Raw genomic sequence first — 25,325 nt, 5'->3', positions numbered from 1 at the left:
GCAGGTACAATTACAGCATTTAAAAGACATTCGAATGGGTATATGAACAGGAAGGATTTAGAGGGATATGGGCTGGCAAATGGGACTAGATTGATATTATGGGATATCTCATCAGTGTGGACAAGTCGGACTGAAGGGTCTGTTTCTGTGCTGCGCAAACCTATGACTCTATAATCCTCTCATACCTTCAAGCCGATTTTGTATCCAATAAGCAATCTAACCTTACCAACCAGTCTATCGTGTCGAATCTTGTTGAACACTCTGTTGAAGTCCAAATCGAAAATGTCCACCACTCTGTCTTATTTAATAATCTCTGTCACCACTTCAAAAAACTCAACCAAGTTAGTAGATACAATTTCCCATGCACAAAGCCATGTTGATTATCCCTAAGCAGTCCAAACGTATGTAAATCCTGTCGCTCAGAATCCCTCCTCCAATAACTTACCCATCATTGACGTAAGTCTCACTAGTCTATAATTACTTGACTTTTCCTTCCAGTCTTATATAAGAGCACCACATTGCAGGTGGCATAGTGGCTCAGTAGTTAGGCACTGTTGCGCTTACAGTAGCAGGGTCCTAGGTTCAATTCCAGCCTCGGGCCACAGTCTCTCTCTCTGTGTCTGTGTGGGTCCCCTCTGGGTGCTCCGGTTTTCTCCCACAGTCCAAAGGTATGCAGGTCAGGTGAATTGGCCGGGCTAAATTGTCCCATAGCATTAGGTGCATTAGTCAGAGGGAAATGGGTCTGGGTGAGTTAATCTTTGGAGGGTCAGTGTGTTCTAGTTGGGCTGAAGGGCCTGTTCCACACTGTAGGGAATTTAATCTAATTGGCCCACACTTTAGTCTTCTAGCACTTCACCAATGGCTGTCGATGGTACAAATATCTCAGCAAGGGACCCAGCTAACCCTCCCCTAGCTTCCCAGAAGGTTCTGGAAAATACCTGATCAGGTCCCAGAGATGTATCTATATTTATGCATTTGAAGACCTTCAGCACCTCCTCTTCTGTAATGTGAACTCTTCTTAAGACATCACCATTTATTTTCCTAGTTCCTTTGCTTCCATGTCACAGAACCATTAAAAATCAGTGCAGAAGTAGGCCATTTGGCCCTTCGAGCCTGCCCCATCATTCAATATGATTATGGCTGGTCATGCAGTCTCAGTGTCCCATTCCCACCCTCTTCCCTTGATCCCATTAGCCCCAAGGGCCATGCCCAGTTCCCTCTTGAATCTATTGAATGAACTGGTTCCAAGAGCTTCTTGTGGGAGAGAATTCCACAGGTTCACAACTCTCTGAGGGAAGACATTCTTCCCCATCTCAGTCCTGAATGGCTTTCCACTTATTCTTAGACTGTGACCACTAGTTCTGAATTTGCCTAACATCGAGAACATTTTTCCCACATCCAGCCTGTCCAGTCCCATCAGGGTTTTATATGTTTCTAAGAGAACCCCCCCCCCATTCTTCCTAATTTCAGCGAGTAAAAGTCCAATCGATCCAGACTTTCATCATATGTCAATCCTGCCATCCCATCAAAGTTAGCTTTCTTTAAATTCAAGACCCCACTTTTAGATTTAATTGTGTCACTCTCCATCTTAATAAAGGATTCTGGTCACTCTATCTCAAACAATCTCATACCACAATATTGCTAAATAACCCTCTCTCATACCTCATACGTTCCAGGAAATGTTCCTCCATCGCATTGCTACCAGTTTGGTTTATCCAATCAATATGCAGATTGAAGTTACCCATAATAACTGCTGTATCCTTAAGCCATACATCTTTAATTTCCTGTTTATACAATCCCCAACCTCACACCTACTGTTTTGTGGTCTGTACACAACTCCCACTGACATCTTTATCCCTTTGGTATTCCGCAACTCCAGCCGTACAGGTTCCATATTGTCTGAGCTAATGTCCTCCTTTACTATTGTGTTAATCTCTTCCTTTACCAGCAATGCTACCCACCCTTCCTTTCCTTTCTGTCTTTCCTGAAAATTGAATAATCCTGGACAATGATTACTTTACACAAGTACAGCAGGATAATGGAGCAGAATGCAGAATGTTGTGTTACAGCTGCAGAGACAGACCAACTCTAATATTGAGAAGGGTGAAAGTGAGTACTGCAGATGCTGGACATCAGAGTCGAGATAGGTGGAAAGGAAGATTGGCAGGTAGGATAGGGCATGAATACTGTGCTGAGCTGGAAGGTTGGAATTGGGGTAAAGTGGGGGGAGGGGAAATGAGGAAACTGGTGAAGTCCATATTGATGTCATCGGGTTGAAGGGTCACGAGGCTGAAGATGAGGCTTTCTTCCTCCAGGCATCAGGTGGTAAGGGAGTGGGATGGAGGAGGTCTAGGACCTGCATGCCCTTGTCGGAGTAGGAGAGGAGTTGAAATGTTTGGCCACGGGGTGGTGTGGTTGATTGGTGCGGGTGTCCCAGAGATGTTCCCTAAAGCGCTCTGCGAATAGGTGTCCAGTCTCCACAGTGTACAGGAGACCTCATTGGGGGCAATAGATACAGTAAATGACGTGTTGTTTGTAAATTGCAAAACCTGTGCCCACACCTCCCTTCTCACTTCCATCCCAGGTCCCAAAGGAGCCTTCTACATCCATCAAAGTTTCACCTACACTTCCAAACATGTCATTTACTATATCCATTGCTCCCTATGCGGTCTCCTCTACACTGGGGAGACTGGACACCTACTCACAGAGCGCTTCAGAGAACATCTATGGGACACCCGCACCACTCAACTCCACCGCCCTGTGGCTGTTCACTTCAATGCCCCCCTCCCACTCTGCCGAGGACATGCAGATCCTGGGCCTTCTCTGTCGCTTCCAGCTCAGCACTGTACTCCCTTACCTCCTGACGCCTGGAGGAAGAACACCTTATCTTCCGCCTCAGGACCCTTCAACCCCATAGCATCAATGTGGATATCACCAATTTCCTCATTGCCCACCCCCCACCCCAATTCCAACCCTCCAGCACAGTACTGTCCTCGTGACCTGTCCCATGTCAATCTTCCTTCCCAACTACCCACTCCACCCTCCTCTCAGACCTATCACCATTACCCCTCAACTCTAACCACCTATTGCATTCTCAGCTACCTTCCCCCCCAGAGGCCTACACCCTCCCATTTACACCCTACACGCTCCCAGCCTCATTCCTGATGATTGATTTTCCTGCTCTTTGACCTGCTGTGCTTTTCCAGTACCACTCTAACCTTGACTCTGATATTGAGAAGTCCATTCATAATTCTGATAACAGGGGGGAAGAAGCTGTTTTTGATTCTGTTGGTATGTGTTTTCAAATTTTTGTATTTTCTGCCCGAAGGAAGAGTGGAGAGAGTATAACCGAAAAGTTTCTGATTGTGTTGGCTGCTTTCCTGAGGCAGTGGGAAGTGTAGACACAGTCAATGAAAGAAAGGCTTGATTTCATGATGGATTGGGCTATGTTCACAACTTAGATAAATTTTTGTATTCTTGGGTGGAGCAATTTCCATACTCAGCTATGATACATCCAGATAGAATGCTATCTATGGTGCATCTAGACATTGGGCAGAGTCATTGTGGACATGCTGAATTTCCTTAGCCTTCTGACCACGGTATCAATGTGGATAGACCAGGACAGGATTGTTGGTGATATTTACTTCTAGGAACTTGAAGTTCTTGACCATCTCCACCTCAGTCCCATTGATCCAGACAGGAGCATGTCCTCTCCTCTGCTTCCTGATGTTGATGACCAGCTCCTTCATTTTGCTGACATTGAGAGAGAGATTGTTGTCTTTACACCATGCTACTGAGCTCTCTATCTCTTTCCTGCACTCTGCCTTGTCATTGTTTAAGATCTGACCCACTATGGTGGTATCATTTGCAAATTTGTAAATGGAGTTAGAGCCTAATTTGGCAACACAGTCATTAGTGTATAAGGAATATAGTAACAGGCTGAGTATACAGCCTTGTGGGGTACTGGTGTTGAGGATTATTGTTGCCTATCCTTACTCATTAAGTTCTGCATATCAGGAAGTTGAGGATCCAGTTGCAGAGCTTGGAGCTGGGTTTGATTTCATCAGCGGAGGGAGGGAACTTTGTGGTAATCAGCAGGAGGTATCCTTGCTCATGTTTAACCTGAAACTATCAGACTTCAGGGGGTTGGGAGACAATGTTGAGGACTCTCTCCCCACTGTATCCCACTGTGCTGCCAGGTCTGCTGTGTCTGTTACAAATAATAAAAAAAAACTCAATGACTCGAAGATGGTGCTGGAGACAATTTGATTTGACTCCAGCATCATTTCATTTTTTTAATCATTTGCAATTATCTTTCTGCCTTAATTAATTAATTCATAGGTCATCCCTTCACTTGTGCAGCTGTTGACACATTACTCACACCATTTGACACTCTTGATCATCTGCAAAGATTCGTTATTCAGCCTGTTGACACTCAACTCTCACAATTTGTACTTACCTGTTGACACTCTTAATTACCTGGAATTATCTTGCAATGATTTCTCCACTTATATATTCTGTGCCTGTCCACCTCCCTCCACTTCACCTGACGAAGGAGAAGTGCTGCTAAAGCTAGTGATTTTAAATAAACCTGTTGGATTACAACCTGGTGTGGTGTGACTTCGGACTTTTTCAAATAGCAGGACTACTCCAGAATCCAGAGTTTCAGCATCCTCATTCCTTTTTGCTTTTGTAATTTTTTTTATCAACAGATTACAAATTGGCCCAGAGAAACCGTTTAAAAAAACTGAAGGATTACAGGTTTGTGTTCCCGTATGCCTTATCAGGGAACCAGAAATGGAGTGTATCTGTCCTTCAACAGGTAATTAATCTGATTTGATTTGATTTATTGTTGTCATGTACTGAGATGCAGTGAAATATGTTACATACATGCTACCTACACAGGCAGATTGCACATGACAAAGTGTTTCAGAATAGCAGAAGAGTGCAGAATACAGTGTGAGAGTGCAGAGAAGGTGCAGAGAGAGAGAGAGAGAGAGAGAGAGAGATCAGCATTAATATTTGAGAGGTATGTTCAGAAGTCTGATAACAGCAAGGAAGGAGCTGTTCTTGAGTCTGTCCGTACATAATCTGACATTAGAACATAGAACCCTACAGTGCAGTAGTACAGGCCCTTGGGCCCTCGATGTTGCGCTGACCTGTGGAACCAATCTGAAGCCCATCTATCCTACACTATTCCATTTTCATCCCTAAGTTTATTCAATGACCATTTAAATGGCCTAAATGTTGACAAGTCTACTACTGTTGCAGGCAGGACGTTCCATGCCTCTACTTTTCTCTGAGTAAAGAAACAATCTCTGACATCTGTCCTATCTCTATCACCCCTCAGTCGAAAGCAATGTCCCCTCGTGCTAGCCATCACCATCTGAGGAAAACGTCTCTGCCTGTCCACCCTATCTAACCCTCTGATTATCTTCTATGTCTCAATTAAGTCATCTCTCAACCTTCTTTTCTCAAATTAAAACAGTATCAAGTCCCTCAGCCTTTCCTCATAAGACCTTCCCTCCATACCAGGCAACTTCCTAGTAAATCACCTCTGAACCCTTTCCAAAGCTTCCACATCTTTCCTATAATGCGGTGACCAAAACTGTATGCAACACTCCGGCTGCGGCCACACCAGAGTTTTGTACAGCTGCAGCATGACCTCATGGCTCTGAAACTCAATTACTCTACCAGTAAAAACTAACACACTGTATGCCTTAACCACCCTATCAACCTGGGTCGCAACTTACAGGGATCTATGTACATGGGCACCAGGATCTCTCTGTTCATCTACACTACCAAGAACCTTACCATTAACCAGTACTCTGTATTCCTGTTACTCCTTCCAAAGTGAATCACCTCACACTTTCCCACATTGAACTCTATTTGCCACCTCTCAGCCCAGCTCTGCAGCTTATGTATGTCCTTCTGTAACCTACAACATCCTTCAGCACAATCCACAACTCCACCGACCTTGGTGTCATCTGGAAATTTAATAACCCATCCTTCTATGTCCTCATCCAGGTCATTTATAAAAATGATAAACAGCAGTGGTCCCAAAACAGATCCTTGTGGGAAACTACTAGTAACTGAACTCCAGGATGAACATTTCCCATTAACCACCACCCTCTGTCTTATTTCAGCTAGCCAATTTCTGATCCAAACCGTTAAATCACCCTCAGTCCCATGCTTCCGTATTTTCTGCAATAGTCAACCGTGGTGATCCTTATCAAACAGGCGAAAGTGAGTACTGCAGATGCTGAAGATTAAAGTCGGAATAGCAGAACAGTGCAGGATATAGTATAAGAGTAGAGTGTTGGAAAAGCATGTCCAGTCAGGCAGCATCTGAGGAGCAGGAAAATTAACATTTTGGGCAAAAACCCTTCACGAGGAATTTTGCCTGAAACATCGATTTTCTTGCTCCTCAGATGCTGCCTGACCTGCTGTGCGGAAAAGTGTGAGGTGATTCACTTTGGAAGGAGTAACAGGACTGCAAAGTAAGGGGCTAATGGTAAGATTGTTGGTAGTGTCAATGAGCAGAGAGATCTCATGTCCATGTAAAGAGATCCCTGAATATTGCCACCCATGTTGATAAGATTGTTAAGAAGGCATACACTGTGCTAGCATTTATTGGTACAGGAATTGAATTTTAAAGACATGGAGGTCATGCTACAGCTGTACAAAACTCTGTTTCAGCCACACTTGGAGTATTGCGTACAGTACTGGTCACCACATTATATGAAGAATGTAGAAGTTTTAGAAAGGGTTCAGAGGAGATTTACGAGAATGTAGCCTGGTATGGAAGGAAGGTCTTATGAGAAAAAGCTGAGGGACTTGAGACTGTTTTCATTGGAGAGAAGGTTGAGAGCTAATTTAATTTTGACATGTGAGATAATCAGAGAGTTAGATAGCATGGACAGTGAAAGCTTTTTTCTTCAGATGGTGATGGCTTGCATGAGGGGACATAGCTTTATAGACAATAGACAATAGGTGCAGGAATAGGCCATTCTGCCCTTCGAGCCTGCACCACCATTCATTATGATCATGGCTGATCATCCTCAGTCAGTATCCTGTTCCTGCCTTATCTCCATAACCCTTGATTCCACTAGCCTTGAGAGCTCTATCCAACTCTTTCTTAAATGAATCCAGAGACTGGGCCTCCACTGCCCTCTGGGGCAGAGCATTCCACACAGCCACCACTCTCTGGGTGAAGAAGTTTCTCCTCATCTCTGTCCTAAATGGCCTACTCCTTATTTTTAAGCTGTGTCCTCTGGTTCAGGACTCACTCGTCAGTGGAAACATGTTTCCTCCCTCCAGAGAGTCCAATCCTTTAATAATCTTATATGTCTCAATCAGATCCCCTCTCAGTCTTCTAAACTCAAGGGTATACAAGCCCAGTCATTCTAGTCTTTCAGTGTAAGGTAATCCTGCCATTCCAGGAATTGACCTTGTGAACCTACGTTGCACTCCCTCAATAGCCAGAATGTCTTTTCTCAAATTTGGAGACCAGAACTACACACAATATTCCAAGTGCAGTCTCACCATGGCCCTGTAAAGCTGCAGAAGAACCTCTTTGCTTCTATACTCAATCCCTCTTATTATGAAGGCCAGCATGCTATTAGCCTTCTTCACTACCTGCTGTACCTGCATGCTTGCCTTCATTGACTGGTGTACAAGAACACCCAGATCTCTCTGTACTACCCCTTTTCCTAACTTGACTCCATTTAGGTAGTAATCTGCCTTCCTGTTCTTGCCACCAAAGTGGATAACCATACATTTATCCACATTAAACTGCATCTGCCATGCATCTGTCCACTCACCTAACCTGTCCAGGTCATCCTGCAATCTCCTAACATCCTCCTCACATTTCACCCTGCCACCCAGCTTTGTATCATCAGCAAATTTGCTAATGTTACTATTAATACCACCTTCTATATCATTAATATATATTGTAAAAAGCTGATCCATGCGGTACCCCACTGGTCACTGCCTGCCATTCCAAAAGGGAGCTGTTTATCACTACTCTTTGTTTCCTGTAAGCCAACCAATTTTCAATCCAAGTCAGTACTTTGCCTCCAATACCATGCATCCTAATTGTGCTCACTAACCTCCTATGTGGGACTTTATCAAAGGCTTTCTGAAAGTTCAGGAACACTACATCCACTGGATCTCCCTTGTCTATCTTCAGTTATATCTTCAAAAAATTCCAGAAGATTAGTCAAGCATGATTTCCCCTTCATAAATCCATGCTGACTCTGACCTATCCTTTAAATTGAGGGATGATAGATATCGGACAGATATCAGAGGTAGCTTCTTTAATCAGAGTAGTAGGGGCATGGAATTCCCTGCCTGCAACAGTAGTAGACTCACCAACTTTGAGGGCATTTAAATGGTCATTGGATGAACATATGGTTGAAAATGGAATAATGTAGGTCAGATGAGCTTCAGATTGGTTCCATAGATCAGTGCAACTCAAAAGCTGATGGGCCTGTACTGTGCTGTAATGTTCTAATCAATGATAACCCCATGATGGTGATAGTGCCTTCCTCGATACTGCTTTCCAAATTCCTATCATCGTCTGAGTGAAAGGTTTTTTCCTCAAATTCCACCTGAATCGCCTGCCCTTACCCTAAAATTATGTTTCCTCATGATTGGCCCCTTAACCAAGCCAACTCCATTCTCCCAGTCTATCTTACACACCTTAATCATGTCTCCCTCAAGTCTTCTCTCCTCGAAAGGAACTAATTCAAGTCTGTCTAATCTCTCCTTTCTAGCTCAATTTCTCCATCCCTGGCAACATCCTGGTGAAAGTCCTCTGTTCCCCTTATTGTGCTATCACATCCTTCCTGTAGTAAGGTGACCAGAACTGGTCACATAACTCCAGCTGTTGCCTAACCAAAGCTCTGTACAATTCTAGTGTTACGTCCTTCTCTTATACACTCTGCCATGAACGATAGGGTGTCCCTTATGCCTTCTAAACTATTCATGTTCTCTGCTGACTTCTGGGATCTGTGAATAATTACCCAAGATCCCTCTGTTCCCCTACGCTGCCCAGTGTCCTGCCATTCATTAAATACTCCCACATCTTGTTTCTTCTTCCAAAGTCGATCACCTGGTATTTATCGGGGTTCAACACCATCAGCCATTGCTCTGCTCATCTGACCAACCCATCCATATTTTCCTGTAACCTACAACCACCTTCTTCGCTACGAACCATTCTACCAAGCTTGGTGGTGTGTACAACGTATATAACTAGCAATAATGATCCCAGTACTGATCCTTGTGGGACATTGCTGAACACCTGCCTCCAGTCACTCAAACAGATGCCTCCCACTACCCTTGGTGTCCTATTACTAAGCCAGTTTATGTTCTATCTCACTGCTAGATCACTTTGAAATCCATGTGCTTTAACATTCTCAGTCACCATGTGGGATCTTGGTTTGATTTGATTTATTGTTACATATACCAACATACAGTGAAAAGCTTTGTTTACAAGCAGTCCAGGTAGTTCATAGTAAACAAGGGTATACAGATCATCGGATACAAAAAACCTGGACAAGTAAGGCATGCAGGTTATACTGCACAGGAAGTGTGTGAAGCAAGATCAATGCTAGTTAACAAAATTAACATTATTTTAAGTATTTCCCAACTCCAGCTCCTCGAAAACTGAGTTAGGGAACTGTGGCAGTTTCCCTCAGCAATAAGTATACCGTTTTGGATACTGCTGGTGGGGATAGCCTACCAGGGGAAAGCCATATTTGTCAGGTCTCTGGCACTGTGGCTCAGAAGGGAAGGGGGGAAATAGAAAAGCGCTAGTGGTAGGGGACTCAATAGTGAGACAGATTGTCTCCCCAGTGCCAGGGTCCAGGATGTCGCCAATCGGATTTAGAGGATCCTGAAGGGGGAGGGGGAGCAACCAGAAATCGAAGTACATATTGGCACGAATGATATAGCCAGGAAAGGGATTGAGGATCTGAAAAGTGACTACAGAGAGTTAGGTTGGAAGCTGAAAAGCAGGACGAGTGGTTTGTTATCGGTTGATCTCAGGTTTGTTATCGGTGCCACGAGGTAGTGAGGAGAGGAACAGTCAGCGAATTCAGCTTAACACGTGGCTGCGAGGCTGGGGCAGGAGGGAGGGCTTCAGATGCCTAGACCTTCTGGGGAAGATATGATCGATACAGAATAGAGGAACTTCTCATCAAAAGGAAGAAGACAGCTTACACAAGGTAGAGGAAACAAGGATCCAGCACAGCTTTAGAGGATTACAGGCTTGCTAGAAAGGAGCTCAGAAATGGATTGAGGAGAGCCAGGAGGGGGCACAAAAAAGGCTTGGCAGGAAGGATTAAGGCATTTTACTCAGATGTGAGGAATAAGAGAATAATCAGGGAGAAGTTACGGCCGATCAGGGATAGCAGACGGAATTGTGTGTGAAATCTGAGCAGATAGGGGAAGCCCGAAATGAGTCTTTTGCTTCGGTTTTCACCAAGGAAAGGGACCTTGTTGTGAATGAGAACTTTGAGGAGCTGGGATACAGTCTTAACCAGATCAAGATTGATGAAGTTGATGTGCTGGAAATTTTGGAAAACATTAAGATTGATAAGTCCCCAGGGCCAGACCAGATTTATCCTCGGCTGCTCCAGGAAGTGAGAAAGGAGGTTGCTAAGCTGCTGGTGAGGATATTTACCTCCTCACTCTCCACGGGAGACATACCGGAGGATGGGAGGGAGGTGAATGTTGTTCCTCTTTTCAAGAAGGGTAATAGGTAAATCTCTGGCAATTACAGGCCAGTCAGTCTTATGTTGGTGGTCAGCAAGGTTTTAGAAAGAAATCTGAGGGATAGGATTTATGACTATTTGGCAAAGCATAGGATAATTAAAGGCAGTCAGCATGGCTTTGTGAGGGGCAGGTCATGCCTTACAAATCTTATTGAGTTCTTTGAGGAGGTGACGAGACAGGTCGATAAAGGTTGAGCAGTGGATGTGGTGTATATGGACTTCAAGCAAGGCAGTTTGTAAGATTCCCCATGGTAGGCTCATTCATAAAGTCAGGAAGTATGGGATAGAGGGAGATTTGACTATCTGGATTCAGAATTGGCTGGCTGACAGAAGGCAGAGAGTGGTTGTAGATGGAAAGTATTCTGCCTGGAGGTCAGTGTTAAGTGGGGTCCCGCAGGGCTCTGTTCTTGGGCCTCTGCTCTTTGTAGTTTTTATAAATGATTTGGTTGAGGGGTGGGTGAGTAAATTTGTAGATGACACAAAGGTTGTAGGTGTCGTTGATAGTATAGAGGGCTACTGCAGGCTGCAGCGTAACATAGACAGGATGGAGAGCTGGGCTGAGAAATGGCACTTGGAGTAAATGCCAAATGATGCATTTTGGAAGGTTGAACCTGAATGCTGAATATAGGATTAAAGACAGGATACTTGGCAGTGTGGAGAAACAGAGGGATCTGGGTGTGCAAGTACATAGATCGCTCAAAGTTGCCCACTCAAGTGGATATGGTTGTTAAGGAAGCATATGGTACTTTAGCTTTCATTAACAGGGGTATTGAGTTTAAGAGCCACAAGGTTTTGCTACAGCTCTACAGGTCCCTGGTGAGACCACACTTGGAATATTGTGTCCCGTTCTGGTTGCCCTACTATAGGAAAGATACAGAGGCTTTGGAAAGGGTGCAAAGAAAGTTTACCAGGATGCTGCCTGGACTGGAAGGCTTGCCTTATGAAAAAAGGTTTAATAAGTTCAGAGTTTTCTCTCTGGAGAGGAGGAAGAGAGGACACCGGATCGAGGCATACAAAATAATGAGAGGAATAGATAGAGTCAATAGCCAGAGACTTTTCCCCAGGGCAGGATTGAGGGTCCGAGAAGTCATAGTTTGAAGATATTAGGAGGAAGGTATAGGGGAGACGTCAGAGGTAGGTTCTTTACGCAGAGAGTGGTGAATGCATGGAATGCGTTACCAGCGGTGGTGGTGGAAGCAGAGTCATTGGGGACATTTAAGTGACTGCTGGACATACACATGGATAGTAGTGAGTTGTGGGGTGCATAGGTTGTTACTATATTTTACATTAGGATTAAACCTCGACACAACATCGTGGGCCAATGGCCCTGGTCTGTACTGTACCTTTCTATGTTCTATCACAAAAGGAAGCAGCTGTTCACGCACCTGTTAGAGTGTGTGTGTGTGTTCTCAAGCTCCTGCCTAACAGAAAGGTTGTAGGAAATCATTACCAGATGTCTCTTTGATAGTGGCCAGCTTTCCGTGACAACGAGCCATGTAAATGGTGTCCATAGATGGGAGGATGGATTCCGTGTTGTTCTGGGCTGTGCACACAACCTTCTGTAGTTTCTTACGGTCCTGGGCAGAGCAGTTGCTGTACCAAGCTGTTATATACCTGGACAGTCTGCTCTCAATGGTACATCTGTAGAAGTTGGTGAGTGTCCATAGGGACATGCTGAATATCCTGAGCTGCCTGAGGAAGAAGCAGCGTTGTTGTGCTGCCTTCTTGTCCACATGGTAAGTCTAGGATAGGTTTGTCAGTTATCGTCACTCCGAGGAGCTTGATGTTCTCCACCCTCACAACCTCAATTCCATTGATGGAGATGGGGGCATATTCCCCTCCTATCTAAATGAAGTCAATGATCAGTTCCTTTGCTTTGCTGACACTGAGAGAGAGGTTATTCTCATTGCACCATGTCATCAAGCCCCCTACCTCCTTTCTGTATTCTGACTCATTGTTGTTTGACATCTACCCTGTGGTGGTATCGTTAGCAAACTTGAGCATGATGTTCATTTGAATTTGATGACACAGTTGTGGTTGTACAGGGACTACAGTCAGGGGCTGAGAACAGATTCTTGGGGGCTCTGGTGTTGAGCGTTTTCATGGCAGAGGCACAGTTCACCAGGAATGAAGCTTGTGGGCCAGGGGGCTGAGAGTTAAATAGGAGAGGGGTGGGGTTGGAGAGAAGGTAGCTGAGAATGCAATAGGTAGATGAAGGTGGGGGTGGTGTTGGGGGGGGGTGGAGAAGTGGGGTTGGGGGGCAAGTGTCTCATCTACCAGGCATGAAAGGATCCTGTCACCAACTGTAGGTGGACTGATGTCCTCGCGGCCAACATCATCCAGCCCATTCCTCTCCCATCCAAGGCAGCCCTGCATCCCGAGCTCTCTGCTCCCTTGGCCAGCACCAACCATGCTCATGGATGAAAGTGCTGTTGAGCAGTAGCTCCCTGTTAGAAGCAACACTGCCTTAGAATTAAAAATCACACAACACCAGGTTATAGTCCAACAGGTTTAATTGGAAGCACACTAGCTTTTGGAGTGAAGCTCCTTCATCAGGTGATTATGGAGGGCTCGATCATAACACAATGTATAGCAAAAATTTGCAGCGTGATGTAACTGAAATTATACATTGAAAAATTGATTGTCTGTTAAGCCTTTCATCTGTTAGAATACAGTGATAGTTTCACTTCTTTCATGTGTAAATCGCAAAACCCTTTTTTTTTAAAGTTGCATTCTCGGGTTGTTAACAATGGCAATAGCGAGACAATATGTTAAAGGTGTTGGCCCCCCTGTGTTCTCTGTCTATGACCTGATGTTTAGATTGATTCTAATCTAAAAAGTGAGATAACAGAGTGTGTGTGTGTGTGTGTGTGTGTGTGTGTGTAGGAATATCTGTGTCTGTGTGTAGTGCAATGGTGATCACCTATAATGTGACATGAACCCAAGGTCCCAGTTGAGGCCCTCCCTATGGGTACCAAACTTAGCTATCAGCCTCTGCTTGGCCACTTTTCTCTGCTGCCTGTCCTGAAGTCTACCTTGGAGGATAGTCACCCGAAGGTCCGAGGCTGAATGTCCTGGACCACTGAAGTGTTCCCCAACTGGGAGGGAACCCTCCTGTCTGTTGATTGTTGTGTGGTGCCCATTCATCCGTTGTCTCCAAATCATGACTCCCTTAGAGAGACAGCAGTGATCAGGTCCAGATAAAAGTCAGCATTCTTGGAAGAAGACCCGAGGCTGGGTCCACACCCCCCTACGACCCACCCTCCCCTCCTGGCACCTTTCCCTGCCACCGCAGGAATTACAAAACCTGCGCCCACCCCTCCTCTCTCACCTCTATCCAAGGCCCTAAAGGAGCCTTCTATATCCATCAAAGTTTTATCTGCACATCCACCAATATCATTTATTGTATCCGTTGCTCCCTATGCAGTCTCCTAGCAGAGCGCTTTAGGGAACATCTCTGGGACACCCGCACCAATCAACTCCACCGCCCTGTGGCCCAACATTTCAACTTCCCCTCCCCCTCTGCCGAGGACATGGAGGTCCTGGGCCTCCTTCACTGCCTATCCACTCCACCCTCCTCCCTGACCGATCAACTTCATCCCCACCACCACTCACCCATTGTACTCTTTGCTACCTTCCCCCACCCTCCTCCCTGACCGATCAACTTCATCCCCTCCCCCACTCACCCATTGTACTCTATGCTACTTTCTCCCCACCCCCACCCTCCTCTCACTTATCTCTCCACCCTTCAGACACTCTGCCTGTATTCCTGATGAAGGGCATTTGCCCAAAACGTCGATTTTCCTGCTCCTCAGATGCTGCCTGAACTGCTGTGCTTTTCCAGTACCACTAATCCACTCTACAACCAGGAACTGCATGTCGTAACAGAGGTCACACTCCCAACAGAACAAATAGGTCATCAGGGTGCACCATCTCAGAGGAGGTTCAGAGTAAAGCTCTCCCTGCTGGGTCTGAAAGTGGAAAGGCACTACCTGATGCAAAGGCACACCAATGCTTGACCACCCTCCTCAAGCTGGAAACTCCAAACCACAGCAATGACCCGATGTTACCCATTGACTCAGAAAAACTCAACAAGCTTTTCCCAGGTGGCAGTGACAAAGCCAGGAAGGGACCAAAATAACCAGTTGGTACAACAAAAGTCCCACCGAACCAACCAGTACCCTTCCACTGATACCCTCCTTCGACTGACTGAACTGGTCCTCACTCTGAACAACTTCTCTTTCCAATCCTCCCACTTCCTCCAAACCAAAGGAGTAGCCATGGGCACCCACATGGGCCCCAGCTATGCCTGCCTCTTCGTAGGATATGTGGAACAGTCCATCTTCCGCAGCTACACTGGCACCAACCCCACCTTTTCCTCTGCTACATCGATGACTGTATTGGCGCTACCTCATGCTCCCACAAGGAGGTTGAACAGTTCATCCACTTTACTAACGCCTTCCACCCCGACCTCAAATTTACCTGGACCGTCTCAGACTCCTCCCTCCACTTCCTAGACCTCTCCATTTCTATCTCTGGCTACCGAATCGACACGGACATTTATTATAAACTGACCGACTCCCACAGCTACCTAGACAACACCTCCTCCCACCCTGCCCCCTGTAAAAACGCCATCCCATATTCCCAATTCCTTCATCTCCGCCGCATCTGCTCCCAGGAGGACCAGTTCCAAAACCGAACAACCCAGATGGCCTCCTTCTTCAAGGACTGCAATTTCCCCTAGACGTGATCGACGATGCTCTCCACCGCATCTCTTCCACTTCCCGCTCCTCCGCCCTTGAGCCCCACTCCTCCAACCGCCACCAGGACAGAACCCCACCGGTCCTCACCTACCACCCCACCAACCTCCATGTACAGCGTATCATCCGCCGTCAGTTCCGCCACCTCCAAACAGACCCCACCACCAAGGATATATTTCCCTCCCCTCCCCTATCAGTTCTGAAAAGACCACTCCCTCCGTGACTCCCTCGTCAGGTCCACACCCCCACCAACCCAACCTCCACTCCCAGCACCTTCACCTGCAACCGCAAGAAATGCAAAACTTGCGCCCACACCTCCCCCCTTACTTCCCTTCAAGGCCCCAAGGGATCCTTCCATATCCACCACAAACTCACCTGCACCTCCACACACATCATTTATTGCATCCGCTGCACCCGATGTGGCCTCCTCTATATTGGAGAGACAGGCCGCCTACTTGTGGAACACTTCAGAGAACACCTCTGGGACACCCGGACCAACCAACCCAACCACCCCGTAGCTCAACACTTCAACTCCCCCTCCCACTCCACCAAGGACATGCAGGTCCTTGGACTCCTCCATCGCCAGCCCATAGCAACACGACGGTTGGAGGAAGAGCGCCTCATCTTCCACCTAGGAACCCTCCAACCACAAGGGATGAACTCAGATTTCTCCAGTTTCCTCATTTCCCCTCCCCCCACCTTGTCTCAGTCAAATCCCTCGAACTCAGCACTGCCTTCCTAACCTGCAATCTTCTTCCTGACCTCTCTGCCCCCACCCCCACTCTGGCCTATCACCCTCACCTTGACCTCCTTCCACCTATCGCATTTCCAACACCCCTTCCCCCAAGTCCCTCCTCCCTACCTTTTATCTTAGCCTGCTTGGCACACCTTCCTCATTCCTGAAGAAGAGCTTATGCCCGAAACGTCGATTCTCCTGTTCCTTGGATGCTGCCTGACCTGCTGCGCTTTTCCAGCAACACATTTTCAGCAACATTTGCAGCAGTCCCGTACAGTGTGTTGGGGGAGCAGTCACCTTGCTTTCCAATTTGTGCCAATTCTTCAGCAGGGCAAAGCTGGACTCTTGGGTACCACTCACTTCCTCTACCCATGTGAAGCACCATAATCCCTCTGACAAATGGTCCATCTGACATGAACCAGCCTGAAGTCTCCACCACATCTTCTCCACTTCCCGCTCCTCCGCCCTTGAGCCCTGCCCCTCCAATCGCCACCAGGACAGAACCCCACTGGTCCTCACCTACTACCCCACAACCTCCAGATACATCGTATCATCTGTTGTCATTTCCGCCACCTCCAAACTGACCCCACCAAGGATATATTTCCCTCCCCTCCCCAATCAGCGTTCCGAAAAGACCACTCCCTCCGTGACTCCTTCGTCAGGTCCACACCCCCCCCCACCAACCCAACCTCCAATCTCGGAACCTTCCCCTGCAACCGCAAGAAATGCAAAACTTCCGCCCATACCTCCCCCCTTACTTCCCTCCAAGGCCGCAAGGGATCCTTCCATATTCGCCACAAGTTCACCTGCACCTCCACACACATCATTTACTGCATCCGCTGCACCCGATGTGGCCTCCTCTATATTGGGGAGACAGGCCGCCTACTTGCGGAACGTTTCAGAGAACACCTCTGGGACACCCGGACCAACCAACCCAACCACCCCGTAGCTCAACACTTCAACTCCCCCTCCCACTCCACCAAGGACATGCAGGTCCTTGGATGCCTCCATTGCCAGACCATAGTAACACGACGGCTGGAGGAAGAACGCCCCATCTTCCGCCTAGGAACCCTCCAACCACAAGGGATGAACTCAGATTTCTCCAGTTTTCTCATTTCCCCTCCCCCCACCTTGTCTCAGTCCCAACCCTCGAACTCAGCACCACCTTCCTAACCTGCAATCTTCTTCCTGACCTCTCTGCCTCCACCCCCACTCCAGCCTATCACCCTCACCTTGACCTCCTTCTACCTATCGTATTTCCAACACCCCTCCCCCAAGTCCCTCCTCCCTACCTTTTATCTTAGCCTGCTTGGCACACTTTCCTCATTCCTGAAGAAGGGCTCATGCCCGAAACATCGATTCTCCTGCTCCTTGGATGCTGCTTGACCTGCTGCCCTCTTCCAGTAACACATTTCCAGCTTTGATCTCCAACATCTGCAGTCCTCACTTTCTCCTAGTCCCAAACAATAGTTGATCCTTGAGGAGGGTGCCACAGAGTAGACTTCCTGGCACTTGTGCATCCTCCACAGGTCAGCTAGGTCTGTGACCATGGGGAACACAGCTGATGGTGTATGTTGAAAGAACCATCTCCAGCCCCAGCACGTGCAGAGCCAAACCCCACATCCACTTTAGGTGGGACTAGATTGTGTTGGGATATCTGGTCGGCATGGACGGGTTGGACTGAAGGGTCTGTTTCCATGCTGTACATCTGTATGACTCTAAGAGGCGCAGCAATGGCTCCACGCAGAGTAAAGCTGTTCAGACAGAGGGACGTACTCCTCTCCCAGGGTGTATGGGCTGTATCAGGGACCCGTTAACCTTCACTAGGCACTCCGCAGATTCAACTAGGAGAAAGTGAGGACTGCAGATGCTGGAGATCAGAACTTAAAGATGTTTTGCTGGAAAAGCGCAGCAGGAGCAGGAGAATCAACGTTTCGGGCATAAGCCCTTCTTCAGAAGAAGGGCTTATGCCTGAAACATCGATTCTCCTGCTCCTTTGATGCTGCCTGACCTGCTGCACTTTTCCAACAACATATTTCTACACTCCGGAGATTCAGGGGACAAAGTACGTCCTGAGCCCAAATATTCGCAGAATTCCGAGCAGATATTCACTTTCTACCCTGTTGAACACCTTTCCTGATCAAGGGAGAGAAAGGTGCTCGACAGGTCAGCCCTCTGGGAATAACGGATCATGTTCGGACAAGGTAGATGTTGTGGATGCTCCAGTCCAGAACAGGATAGGACTGGTCTTGGTGGATCATGTAGTACAGCACAGTGCCAAAGGGAATCAAAAGGACCCGAGCAACGGTTTTGTAGGCCGTGCTGAGGAGGGAGACCAGACACCAATTCTTGAACAGAGATCTCCCTTGTTGTGGTTCTGTTCGCCGAGCTGGGAATTTGTGTCACAGATGTTTCGTCCCCTGTCTGGGTGACATCCTCAGTGCTTGGGAGCCTCCTGTGAAGCACTTCTGTGATCTTTCCTCCGGCATTTGTAGTGGTTTGATGCTGGAGGAAAAATCACAGAAGCGCTTCACAGGAGGCTCCCAAGCACTGAGGATGTCACCCAGACAGGGGACGAAACATCTGTGACACAAATTCCCAGCTCGGTGAACAGAACCACAACAACGAGAACCCGAGCTACAAATCTTCTCACAAACTTTGAAGAGCTCTCCCTTCTTAGGCAATAGAGTGATGATGGCCCTGCACCAAGAAAGGGACATCTCTCCGGTCACAATATATTCCTCCAGGACCCACACATAGCTCTCCCCTGACGTCCCAGAACACCTGAAGAACACCATGGAAAGACCAGCGAGGGCACTGCTCAGCTCCTTCAAGTTCAGAGGGGTATCGACCCTCTCAGTACCCTTGGGGCTGACCTACAGTAGGTCCTCCCACACAACTTTGAGAGCTTCCTCACCGGACAGATCCGGAGAGAAGAGTGCCCTATAATAGTCCCTCACTTGGGTTCTGATGGCCTCCAGACATAAGTCAAGGGATCCATTGTCAGCTCACAGCACAAGGAGCTGCTGGAAGACTGCGTGCTTTTTTCCCCCAGTGAGTAAATGGGGGAGCCGCAGTCGAAGGAACTGGGCACACGATCGCACATACACACACTGGGACCAACCCTTTCTCCAACTGCTCAATCCTGGATTTTCGCCACTTCCTCAATTCCCATGTGCACTCCTGACAGAGGACATGGCCATGAGTCTTACCCATATCCCACCATAGTCTCCTCCTCTAGCCAGTCTAGAACTGACAAAACGAGTCCTAGAACCACTCATCATCCAGCAGCAGGTTGTTAAGGTGCCAGTACACTGACCATGCCCTGGCACTGAATGGAAGAAGCTCCGCCTATACCAGGCTGTGATCGGAGAACGGTACTTGACATATGGAGGCATTTGGAACAAAAGCTGCTGTACGCCCTGGAAATGTAAAGGCGGTCAATTCCAGATGCAACGATCCCAGGCCTCAGAAAGAGGAAGGTGATGAAACAGGGATAGAGATTTCACCAGATGACTACCAAGTCAAAGATGTGAGCCAAGTCCCTCAACTTCCTCATCGATGCTGAACTTTTCTGTGTATCGCCATAGTCCCACCTCTCGAGGGTACAATTGAAATACACACCAGGAAGGTTGAGCTAAGAGGCGACACTTCCTCCAAGAAGCAGGTCTAGTCAGGTCCCATCCAAGGTACGTATATGTTCACACAGTGAAGTACTGTGCCTTTGAAACGAATAGTGAGTTTGGGCATATGGCTGAGTGCGTGCTCCTTGACCCTTAAGATCTCCGGACAGAACAAAGGGGCCAACAGGATAGCCACCCTGCCAGAATTTGAAGCCAGGTGACACCTGAAGACTGAAGACCCTTCCCCTTCACTCGAGAAGTCATAGAGATGTACAGCGCGGAAACAGACCCTTCCATCCAACCTGTCCACGCTGACCAGATATCCCAACCCAATCTAGTCCCACCTGCCAGTGCCTGGCCCATATCCCTCCAAACCCTTCCTATTCATCCACCCATCCAAATGCCTCTTAAATGTTGCAATTGTACCAGCCTCCACCACATCCTCTGGCAGCTCATTCCATACACATACCACCCTCTGTGTGAAAAAGTTGCCCATTTGGTCTCTTTTATATTTTTCCCCTCTCACCCTAAACCTCTGCCCTCTAGTTCTGGACTCCCCCACCCCAGGGAAAAGACTTTGTCTATTTACCCTATCCATGCCCCTCATAATTTTGTAAACCTCTACAAGGTCACCCCTCAGCCTCCGATGCTCCAGGGAAAACAGCCCCAGCCTGTTCAGCCTCTCCCTGTAGCTCAGATCCTTCAACCCTGGCAACATCCTTGTAAATCTTTTCTGAACCCTTTCAAGTTTTACAACATCTTTCCGATAGGAAGGAGATAGAATTGCTTGCAATATTCCAACACTGGCCTAACCAATGTCCTGTACAGCCGCAACATGACCTCCCAACTCCTGTACTCAATACTCTGACCAATAAAGGAAAGCATAACAAACACTTTCTTCACTATCCTATCTACCTGCGACTCCACTTTCAAGGAGCTATGAACCTGCAACTCCAAGATTTCTTTGTTCAGCAACACTCCCTAGGACCTTACCATTAAAGTGTATAAGTCCTGCTAAGATTTGCTTTCCCAAAATGCAGCACCTCGCATTTATCTGAATTAAACTCCAACGGCCACTTCTCAGCCCATTGGCCCATCTGATCAAGATCCTGTTGTAATCTGAAGTAACCCTCTTCGCTGTCCACTACACCTCCAATTTTGGTGTCATCTGCAAACTTACTAACTGTACCTCTTATGCTCACATCCAAATCATTTATGTAAATGACAAAAAGTAGAGGCCCCAGCACCGATCCTTGTGGCACTCCACTGGTCACGGGCCTCCAGTCTGAAAAACAACCCTCCACCACCACCCTCGGTCTTCTACCTTCGAGCCAGTTCTGTATCCAAGTGGCTAGTTCTCCCTGTATTCCATGAGATCTAACCTTGCTAATCAGTCTCCCATGGGGAACCTTGTCGAACGCCTTACTAAAGTCCATATAGATCACATCTACCTCTCTGCCCTCAATCTTCTCTGTTACTTCTTCAAAAAACTCAATCAAGTTTGTGAGACATGATTTCCCACGCACAAAGCCATGTTGACTATCCCAAATCAGTCCTTGCCTTTCCAAAACATGTACATCCTGTCCCTCAGGATTCCCTCCAACAACTTGGCCACCACCGAGGTCAGGCTCACCGGTCTATAGTTCCCTGGCTTGTCTTTACCGCCCTTCTTAAACAGTGGCACCACATTTGCCAACCTCCAGTCTTCCGGCATCTCCTGAAACGGCATGGATTTCTTCCTGGAGACTCACTATGTACTTTCATTCCCCGAGGGGTGAAAGAATGTGAAATCTACACTGGACCGTCCAGCTGCCATTGACATTCAGTCTGGCTTTTGATGTCTTCATGACTGTAGTACAGGCCACTACTGTTTTAACTGATAATGAAAACCACTGATTGAGCAGGCAGAGGGACTGTTTATCCTACCTCCACTCCCTGAGAATGCCACAAGGAATCCCTGGCACTGTTGCTTCATGTTCTTGTCCATTTCTGGTCCACCAATAGCTGCCGAGCAAACATGACTAGAAGCAGTAGAGAATTCTACTGGTCCACAGACAACTGGACTCTGTCTCAGTGACACAGTGCCATTTGTAAAAAGTTCTGGAGTTCCCCAGTTGGGATGAGGGGGATCTAGTCAGCAAGCACCACGTCTCTCTTGCTGAGGTATCCATGACCGAGCGGCAGCAAACAGGATAATCCTTTGCAGGAACCTCCAAGTCCTGGAGTATACCAGACTCAAACAGAGTTAAAAATCACACAACACCAGTTATAGTCCAACAGGTTGATTCGGAAGCACTAGCTTTCGAAGCGCTACTTCTAAACAACCACCTGATGAAGGAGCAGAACATTGACTAAAATGTTGGGCCTCCAGGGCAGCAGTAATTTGAGAGCCTGCTCCATTCGGTGCTGAGCAACCCTCCATGACAAGGAAAAGATCCCCAGCAAGGGCAGGGGTGCCTGGCATAAAGGGCTGGGGGGGGAGAATGAGGAGCCCCCTTCCTTCATCACTACCATCCAGGGTAAGTAACTATATCACAGTCCCCAGTTAGCACAGTAGCACCTCAAAGCCTTCCTTGTGGCAAGACCTCAGCAGCCATATCACCACAGCTTCTGATGTGCCTGCGCCCATGGGAAGTGGTATTGGTACTGGGCTCCCATGACCCTCTGACCCTGAGGAGTGGCACCTTTACTGGGAAGATGGGGCAATAAGAAACACCTCCTCTCCACTTTCCTGCTGCCACCCTTCCCCTTTAAAACCCTCCCTTTATCTTTGTCCCTCATGGATCCTGGGTCATGTGAGAGTCCAGGGAATATTGGGGGAACCACCTGTGCATTCATGGTTTTCTCACTGAGGGCCCCTGGGCTGGGGTCCAAACGCACACCTTTCTGATGGGCTCGCCTTTGTGACGGATCCCTCCCCAGGTTGGGGTTGATGGCCTCAGGCCCCTGGGGAATCCTTTAGGGAGGCTGACCCCAAGCACTTAGTCTTCTTCTGGACTTTCCTCTCCTGCAGATGCTCTCCTCCCACCTCTTTGGTGTCTGTAAATAACGTAGCTCTCACCACTCGGGGCCAAGGCGGGGGGGGGGGGAGGGTCACGAGGTAAAGGGCGACTGTGCAAACAGTGGCTACAGAGGTGTTGACAGCTGCCTTTAAGACAGGACAGTTTCTCCAGAGATGCCTCCTTGCAGTATGACACCTTATACCCTCCGCCAACGAGAACCTCCAGTCAGCAGCATTCTCGTGTTGAACTGTAAAGGTGCTCACCATGACCTCCTCCTGGACCAGACAGGTGAAAATCTGTTGCTGTCAGATATAAATGTGTCTCAGGCAGGCCTCCTTCAGATTGAGCAGTAACAACACCACACCTGACCTCACCTCCCCTCGCTGGCAGAGGTGGGAAGAGAAAAAGCTCAGATGGTACAAAGAGTGGGATGTTTGATAAAATGACCCTCTGAGCAACTACTTCCAGCAGGCTGACAGGCAAGAACATCCTACCACAGTAAGCCCCTTCTCCGGGAGAGGTACACCACCCACTCAGTCTTCCGGAAGAACACATAGCCTTTCCATACATCTTCAATGCAGTGGGAGAAAGTGAGGACTGCAGATGCTGGAGATCAGAGCTTAAAAATGTGTTGCTGGAAAAGCGCAGCAGGTCAGGCAGCATCAAAGGAACAGGAGAATCGACGTTTCGGGCATAAGCCCTTCTTCAGGATTTCTGAAGAAGGGGTTATGCCCGAAACGTTGATTCTCCTGTTCCTTTGATGCTGCCTGACCTGCTGCGCTTTTCCAGCAACACATTTTTAAGATCTTCAACGCAGTGACGATGGTGAGGATGCTGACTATCCACACCAAAGCTGCTGCACCTGCCTCAATGGCCATGTCAGGGTGAGTGGAACATTTCACTCTGACCCGTTTTGTTAAACATGCAACTACCTCCATGTCAGAATGACTGGGCCCTGCCCGGGATGGAGTGTTAGAGTCTCTGCACTCACCATCACTCCCTCTAACTCCTGAAAAATCAGAACCACCACCACCACCTCTCACACAAATCATTCAAAAAGAATCTTACAAGGTCTTGTTCAGCCTTGCTCGCCAGCACAGACAGTCCCGTAGGTTGTCATGTCCCAATGCACAGGTCCAAACAATAGGACACCAGACTTCTCAGGGTAGCAATAGCAGCTGGTCCCTCCAGGAGATAGGCTGCAGCATCCGAGACCTCAGGCTCCTAGCAACAATTGCACCTTCTCCCCGGGGTAGTAGATGTTACTACGCAGTCTTCAACTCATCAAGGAGAAATGCAGACCACCAGGCTTCCAAAGGTGGCAGCAGCAGCAACAGCAGCAATGGAGAATCCCAAGTTCGAGTGCCCCAGGCACACAGGCTCCAGCACTACAGGCTCTCGGCCTTAATTAGCTCTAGCTGCTCTCCGTTCGAACAGGTGTTTTGCCACTCCAGGCTCCTAGTTTCAATGACAGCAGCAAGTTGCAGACTCCCAATACACTGCCTCTGCAGAGTGTTCCATCTGGTCTAATCTTGTTAATCTGTCCTTGAAGAACCTTGCAGAAATGCCTTTCTGAAGTCCATGTCAACAACATTCACTGCTCTGCCCTCAATCCTCTTTGTTACTTCTTCAAAAAATTCAGTTTTTAGTGAGACATGATTTCTTATGCACAAAGCAATGTTGACTACCCCTAATCAGTCCGACAGTTTCAAAATACATATCAATCCTGTTCCTCAGAATCCACACCAATAACTTGCCCACCACCGATGTCAGGCTCACCGGCCTATAGTTCCCTAGCTTCTCTTTACCATCTTGCTTAAATAATAGCATTGCATTAGCCAACCTCCAGCCAGTCTTCTGGCACCTCACCCATGGCTATCAATGATACAAATATCTCAGCAAGGGATCAGCAATCACTTCCTTAGCTTCCCATGAAGTTCTTGGGTACACCTAATCAGGTCCCAGAGATTTATCCATTTTTCTGCGTTTTAAGACATCCATCAACTCTTAAGCTGTAATATGGACAATTTTCAAGATACTGCTATTTATTTCTCCAAGTTCTCCAACTTCCATATCTTTCTCCACAGTAAACACAAATGCAAAGTTTTCATTTAGTTTCTCCCCCACCTCCTCTGGTTACACATGGATAGCCATGCTGATCTTAAGGGGCCCTATTCTCTTCTTAATTATACCCTTCTTTCCTTGGTATATTTGTGAAACCCAATTGGACACTCCTTAACCCTCTTTGCCAAAGCTATCTGATGAACCTTTTATAAGGGTATTAATTGATTGCATAGGACCCTTACCTAAAACAAAAAGAGAGATTTAGTATTTGTTAACACTAATGGATGCATCCACCAGATTTCCAGAGGCCATTCCATTGCACAATATCACAGCTGAAAGGATTGTAGAAGAGTTACTCAAAA

At 47.4% G+C, this 25,325-nt stretch overlaps 1 protein-coding gene across 1 annotated transcript in view; it reads left to right on the top strand.

Moving 5' to 3' along the window:
- LOC140480742 (disintegrin and metalloproteinase domain-containing protein 8-like) overlaps positions 1–25,325 on the top strand; it is a 155,160-nt gene that overhangs the window by 5,443 nt on the left and 124,392 nt on the right. Inside the window, exon 2 of the mRNA XM_072576048.1 lies at positions 4,713–4,822. Within this exon, the coding sequence (XP_072432149.1) occupies positions 4,713–4,822 (110 nt within the window). The remainder of the gene's footprint in view (positions 1–4,712; positions 4,823–25,325) is intronic.

The sequence above is a fragment of the Chiloscyllium punctatum genome, chromosome 1 (assembly GCF_047496795.1).
Source record: "Chiloscyllium punctatum isolate Juve2018m chromosome 1, sChiPun1.3, whole genome shotgun sequence".
NCBI lineage: Eukaryota > Metazoa > Chordata > Chondrichthyes > Orectolobiformes > Hemiscylliidae > Chiloscyllium > Chiloscyllium punctatum.
The sequence above is the reverse complement of the archived record's forward strand: the minus strand, read 5'-3'. Positions and strand labels throughout refer to the sequence as shown.